Source organism: Tupaia chinensis, unplaced genomic scaffold (genome assembly GCF_000334495.1).
Source record: "Tupaia chinensis unplaced genomic scaffold, TupChi_1.0 Scaffold000709_1, whole genome shotgun sequence".
NCBI classification, from domain to species: Eukaryota; Metazoa; Chordata; class Mammalia; order Scandentia; family Tupaiidae; genus Tupaia; species Tupaia belangeri.
The window spans coordinates 869,055-876,222 of NW_006160232.1; the positions used below are offsets into that span (position 1 = coordinate 869,055).

The window sequence follows — 7,168 nt, forward strand, 5'->3', positions numbered from 1 at the left end:
GGCCTGAGTAGGGACAGGGCTGGGCCGCTTCCCTCGCCCGGACCTGGCCGCCAGCTCTGGCTCTCGCTCACCCTGGCCCAGCTCCCTCTGGAGCAGCTGCAGCTCTGGCAGCCCCGCCCAGAAGCCAGTTGAGTCACTCACATCCCGGGACAGACACACCTACTGCAGGAGTCAGCTAGGTCTTAACTCCTTCCTGCTCCTCCCCCAACCCCCAGTCCTCCTGGCTCCTCCTTCACTACAGCCCCGCCCCTACCCGCCCAGGGCAGGCTAGAAAAATAAATTTCAAAAGCCACCTGGACCCTAGCCCTTAAACTCAGAAGCAGCCTGGTAGGAGAAAGGGCACTGGACGAGCTTGCTGGTTAACTCTGCGCGAGGCTCTGCCTCTGGGTTTCAGCTGCCTGTCTACAAAGCAGACCTCGAGCTCAACAGGGAAAGCCTGCACTGACTAAGCGCTCAGGGTGGGTGCTACTCTTCCTCCTTGCCCCTCGGAACTCCCTTCATCGTGGCCACCGCCCTCCGAGGTAGAACTCATCATTGCTATCCCCATCTTACAGACGAGGAATGAAGGCAGAGGGTGGGCAAGAACCTGCTCTAGATCACATCTGGGCAAAGGAACAGCAGAACCAGGAGATGAACCCAGGCAGCTTGCTTGGAACCCAGGCTCTGGAAGGCTCCATGACTGCGCCGTGCACGATATCCCTGGGAACGATGGACAACATGCAGCATGTGCCGCGCACTGCGCCAGCCTCTGCCCCCTTCTCGTTTTACCTGCAACACGACTCTAAGGAGCAAAGCCACTGGGCAAGGACCCTGACGCTTAGAGAATGAGGCACACTCCCAAGACCACTCAGCCAGTAAATGCCAGAGTCACACTCAACCTTAAACACTACCGTATACAGCCCTGCCAGACTGCGGAGCTGCGAGGTGCAGGTCCACAGTGGCTCTGGCTCACGACTGTACCCCAGACTCCTGACACTTAAAGTCCATGTGGAAAGAATGAAGCCCACCCAAGCCCTGGCTTCCAAATCCTTGGGACCCTCCCCTCTCCATGCCCCTGGCCTCACCTCGGAGCAGGAACTTGGGGCCTGTGTGTCCTTCAGCTCGGATCCAGTACCCCGCCTTGTACCGCCAGCACTGGGTGGCGGCGAAGCCAGGAGGTCATCCAGCCAGCGAGAGCTGCTTTCCGGGCCCACTGACTCGGGGGATGCCCTACTGGAGTTTTGAGCCTCTGTCCTGGGTTGGGTGGTCTCAGCCTGGGCTAGGGTCATGGCCTCCTCCTCAGCAGGCAATGCCTGCCCAGGGTCAGGGGCATCAGCAAAGAGGACACAGGGCTGGTCAGGGGGTGCTGGCTGCTGCTGCCCCAGGACCGGCTCCAGGATGGGCAGGGCAGCCTCCCTGGTGGCAGGAGGCAGAGGGGATGCCTGGCTGGCCAGGGGCTCCTGCTCCTCGTACCTCTCCTCTGCCTGCAGCAGGGAGGACCCAGCTAGGGCCCCAGTTGTAAGCAGGGGCTCAAGGGGGACAACTGGAGACTGAGATTGGCACTCCCCACCCCCCTCCTGGGTTTGGGAGATGCCTGGATCATCCCCCTGCACCCAGGAACCGGGCCTTCCTGGCTGCCCTGGAGCTAGGCCGGTCCCCGGCCCCTGCTGGGACGTTCCTTCCCCACTGCTGGACACAGTCCAGTTGCCAGCCTCAGCCGCCTCGGCAGCCTCGCTGGCTTCAGTGATGGGGGAGGGAGGTGGGGAATCTAACCGCCACACGCCTAGGCCTGAGGGCCGCGTGGGAAAGGTCCATTCGAAGGATTCAGACAAGCTCCAGTTGGACTCTGTCCCACTCCCAAAGGGATGATCCAGAGCCGACTGGCTCCCCTGGGTTTGGGACAGGGCAACCAGCGAGCCCCCCAGCTTCTCTTGGTCCTGGTCAGGAGGCCGGAGCACACCTTCTGAGAATCGGCGCTGAGCCAAGCTGACGGGGCGGAGGTCTGTGTTCACCTGGGCCACCTCCTCCCTCCCGGGTGGAAACGTCCGAGCAAGATCCGGTAACTCAACCACCTCGATCATGGGCTGGGGCGAGGCGGCTGACGGCCGCTCTGGGCTATGGCACTCTGAGACCTCGATGGGAAGGCTGCTGGGTCTGGGGGCTTCTGGGGCGCACTCTGCAGGGTGCCCAGGGCTGGGGAGATGACAGGGGTTCTGGTCAGGCAGGACTGCACCTGGGGACGCCTGAGTCACAGGGACGCAAGGAGAAGCCTGGGAAGCTGCAGGGTTCTGGGCTCCTGGAAGCTGAGAGTGCTGGGGAGAGCCACCATCAGGTGAGGGGAGACAGGGAGACTCGGGTGCTGGGCCTGAGACTTTAGGGGGGAGGCCTGGACTGGCAGAGCCCCCATTCTCTGAAGCAAGGCCTGGACTGGAGGGGCCGCAGAGCCTGGGAACCTGCAAGAGAAAGATCGAGAGCCACCACTCACTTCTCTGCTGGGTTGGGAGGCCCCCTCCGGCCCCCACATCCACCCCAGGTGAGCTGCTTCCACATGCTCACACCACAGCACACAGGAGGAGACCAGAGCTCAGGGCAGTAGGAGGCAGACCGACTTCTCACACATGTTACGGTCACAGAGGCCTCCCTTAGGTCATCTCCCCAGAAAATGTACCTAGCCTCATTCACATTGCGTCACTCCTACCATTGCAGGTGGTTCGAACCCTGCTCACTCACCCATAGCTCATCTCCACAGGATTACCAAAGAGGCCATGGTTCATGGGCCATGAACATTTGCTTTATAAAGAGAAAAGAGGGCCAGCCTGCGGCATGGTAGTTAATTAAGGCAGCTGGATCACACAGTGTCAACTGTGCAGTTCAAGTCCCAGACCTGGAGATTTGAGAAACACACCAGACACGTGTGCACGCATGCCTAAAATCCCAAAAGGAGGGAGAATAAAGGAGAAGGGATTACAGCATGACCCTATCCCATACGGGTGCTTTCTCACTTTCCCTCTCTCTGTGTCTCTTTCCGGTAAGCGCATACACCATCTAACAAATTAAAACAATGAATAGTTATACAGGGAAAGGAAGACTGGGAGTATGGCCATTTGAGCGTGTGCAAGTCACAGGGCGAAGGGGGTCTGCCTTAGAGCAGGTCTCTGAGCCCAGGGCACCTGCAGAGCACCTCCCGGGAGTACCTACAGGGGGCAGCTCCTCACCCTACTCTGTATCCACAAACCTTAGTACTACTCAAGGAAAAAGGAAGACCACAGGACTCAGGGTGGAGGTGGCGGATAGGCATGAAAAGCACCTGGCATGTAGTCATCCCGATATTGCCTCTTACAAGCCACCTGCCCTCCCTCCCACATGGTGGCATTTGAGCCTCAGTGTCCCCAGCTGTACCCCAGCTGTACGGTGAGGCTGAGAGCAGCAACGGTCGCCTCGGAGAGTAAGACTTGTATTGACCTCACAGTGTGATACTCAGAGAAGGGCTGGGTGGGATGGTGGGGGAGGGGCCGGCAGGTGGTATGGTGGCGGGCAGGTGTGATGGTGGTTTGGGGTCGCGGGATGATAGGGGGGTGGGGGCAAGAGGGGAGGCTGTGGCAGAGGAAGGGAACAGAGGAGGCATGGAGAACCTGGCACTCCTTTAGCCCTCCTCTCTGCCTATGCCCAGACAACGAAGTGAGTCTGGTTCTATCTGACCTGTGCCCTGCCCAAGGTCCCACTTCCCCTGCAGCCCTCGCCAATGCTGTTTCTCTCACATCATCATCCACTCTGTCTGGCCAGGGAAAGGGTCCTGCTTGTTGCTGAAGGCCTCCTTCATTTCCTCCATCCTCCTTCCCCTCTACAATATTCTAGTTTCAAAGCCCATGCCCTTGGGGCCAGCAGATAGCATGGTGGTTAAGGTGTTGGGCTCCCACAAGGTCGACCATGGTTTGAGTCCCAGACTTGGTGTCTTGCTTTCTCACATTCCCTCTCTCTCTCTCTCTCTGATCAATTGAAATAAAAAAATGAATAAAATGAAATAAAGAATTCTTTAAAAACAAAACAAAGCTCATGCCCTTAAGTGGAACCATCCACAACCCCTCCTTGTTACGGTCTCCTACAAAACTCTCATTCCTTGGAAGTTGTAGCTCCTGGATCACTGGGACCCTTGCCAACACTACTGCTGATTCTCTGTGATTCCAGCAGCAGCCACAGGGAACCTTCCAGCAGCCTCCTTCCCTGTCCCTTGACCTCCTCTTCCCCAGTGTTTCTGGGGTCCACCTTCTCTGAAGGTCATAGCCTACACCTGTCCTTATCAATAACGGCAGGCCCTCCTCTCTGGTTTGAAAACTCTTATCGAAATGGAAATGTACTGCCCTTGTTACAGCTTGAGACGTGAGGAGGGCATTGGGGCTCTGCTCTCAGGAATAGATTACTGCTGTGATCTTGGGAGTGGGTTAGTGATCTCGGGAATGGCCGTTTTCTCTGCCTTCCATGCTCGCCTCTGCCTGCCACCACAGGATCACCCTCACTAAAGGCAGCCCCTTGACTGGGACTTACCAGTTTCCAATCTCTAGGACCATGAGCTAAATGAATCTGTTTTTTGTATTTTTCTTACATTTGCTAGAGGGTGTATGTGCTTGCTAGAGAGAGACAGAGAGAGAAAGGGGAAGCGAGAAAGCACCCTCCAGGGGGGATGACCACACCACAATTCCTTCTCTTCCACGCTCCTCTCGGATTCTGGGCATGCATGCAAACGTGAACTGCATGTTTTCCAAGTCACCAGGTCCAGGACGCAAGCCATGCAATTGGCCATGTGGGATCCAGCCACCTTAAACACCACACCACAGCCGGCCTGAGTCTCTTTTCTTTAGAAATTACTCAGTGTGTGGCATTCTGTTATAGCCTCAGAAAAGGGACTAAAACACTCTTAATCTCAAGAGTTCTGTTTCGCCTTCCAATCCACCCCCACCCCCACCCCATCCAGCTCACTGTTCCTATTTCCCTAACTCCCCTATTCCTCAACCTTCTGGGAAGCACAGTCCACGAACCCTACCTCCTTCTCACCATCCCCTACTCCTCTTGTACCCTCTCTCTTTTTACCACCATTAAGGTCACTGTTTACACAACCCTCAACTCCCTCATTCCCATCACACCATTTGTCCTATTTAAATATAGCGCTCCACCCACTCTAGCTCAGAAGAAAAACACACAACCATGGTGGGGGGTTTCACTTCAGACCCACTGCTGGCCTGGAAGAAGTCCCAGGGCTGCCAGAATCCCCCCTTCCCTCACTCCCAACTCCCCCAGGCAATCACGTGGCATCTTTCCCCTCCAGCTCGTCCTCCCCACCCTCTCTCAGCTGCTGGCCTTACTTCCGGTGCCATGAGAACATAGAGGCCCCCAACAGAGAGTCCCCATCCTGCACCTCACACCGTCTACCTGAATATGAGCCCCAGGCCTTTGCCCCAGCTCCAACAATACACTGTCCTTGCTGGTAGCTAAGGCCAACCGCTCCTCTCTGCCTGCATCATTGATTTTTCCCTTTCTACTGGATCATTTCCATCTGTACACAAACTGCTCTAATTTCCTCTGTTAAAAAAAAAAAAAAAAAAACCACAAGCTTGACGCTCTATCTCTTTCCAGCTTCCCTCACTTTCTTGACTGCATTGTACACACTCACTATCTATAGTTCCTCTAGTCAAGGTCACCAGTGACGTCCCCGGAGCTAGTGCCTTCCGGGTACTTACCTTACCTGACCCCTCAACAGCACTGGACAGCTCACGGCACCCTGTTCCAGACAGGAGGCTGGCTTCCTTAGGCAGGACTCTCCGCCCACCTCGCCTTGCTCCTTCCTAGGCCCCTCTGCTGCTCCCTGGGCCTCTCCCCTCCTGCACCTGCACCCACTCCCTGAGTGATCTCAGTAGTCCTAGCTAATACCATCCCCACACGGACAGTTCCCTAGTTTTCCTTCCACACATTCATCTCCCTGGAAGGCCAGGCTCAAATATCCAACTGCCCACTCGGCATTTCCATGTGTACATCTAAAAGGCACCCTGATCTCAACAGATCCAGAAGCAAACTTTTCCTCTTTTCCCAGACCCTGCCACACCCTCAGCAGTCCTCATCTCAGAAAACAGTAGTCTCGCCCTTCCTGTTCTCAGGCACGAAGCCTGGAAGTCATCCCTGATTCTTCACTTTCTCCCTCTCTTCGTATCAATCTATCTCAAAGTCCCGCCCACTTCACCTTCACATTCTACCCAGAATCAACTGCGTCTCACCATCTCCACCATAGGCTGGATCATCTCTTCTAGATTATTCCAACAGCCCCGTGGCTGGTTCCCACCACAGCTCTTACCTCCCTGCAACCAATTCTGACCCAGTGGGCACGGTGACTACACACCTACGTCCAGCATGCCACTCCCTGTCTCCCTTCTTCCCTTCACTCAAGTCAAAGTCCTCATCTGTCCCCATCGCTTTGCAATCCTTGCTACCATCTAACTCCCCCCTTCTCACTGCGGTGCAGACATCCTGGCTTCTCTGCCAGAAAGGCACTGCTGTGGTTTGAATGTGTCCTCCGAAATTAATGTGTTGGGATGTGGTAATAATGTGAGGGTATTAAGAGGAGACCATCCCGGGCCAGTCAGTGGCTACCATGTGGTTCAGGTCCTGGACCCAGCAGCTTGAGAAACACAGCAAGCACACATGCTCTGCACACGCTCCTGCCCTCTACCAGTTGTAATGCAGAAGACCTTCGCCAGATGCTGGCACCATGCTCTTAGACGTCTCAGCTTCCAAAGCCATATGCTAAGTAAACCTGTTTCACAAATTAAACTCAGGTACCTCTGTTATTAGCAACAGAATAGACTAGGACAAGCACAAAGGCCTTTGTATTTACTCCATCAAGAATGCCGCTCCGGGGGCCAGCTAGGTGGTATAGTAGTTAACATAGTTGGACACCCTCTGGGCCAGCAGGTGGCATAGCAATTACATTGCTGGACTCCCACATGGACAACCGTGGTTTGAGTCCCAGACTCGGTGGCTTGAATTCACACCAGGCATGCATTGAGTCCCAGACCCAACAGCTTGAAAAACATCCCAGATTTGTGTGCTTACATACCCAAAATCCCGAGAAGAGAATGGTAAAGGGATTGCCGCATGGTCATACCTCTGGGGGGGGTGCTTTCTCTCTCTCTCTCTCTATTTC

General features: G+C 55.5%; 1 protein-coding gene across 3 annotated transcripts in view; it reads right to left on the minus strand.

The window, feature by feature from the left end:
• Positions 1-7,168, minus strand: part of CNOT12 (CCR4-NOT transcription complex subunit 12) — a 29,244-nt gene that overhangs the window by 12,078 nt on the left and 9,998 nt on the right. For all 3 annotated transcript variants that reach the window (XM_006160800.3, XM_006160801.3, XM_006160802.3), the window contains exon 5: positions 1,065-2,432. In XM_006160800.3, the coding sequence (XP_006160862.1) occupies positions 1,065-2,432 (1,368 nt within the window). The remainder of the gene's footprint in view (positions 1-1,064; positions 2,433-7,168) is intronic.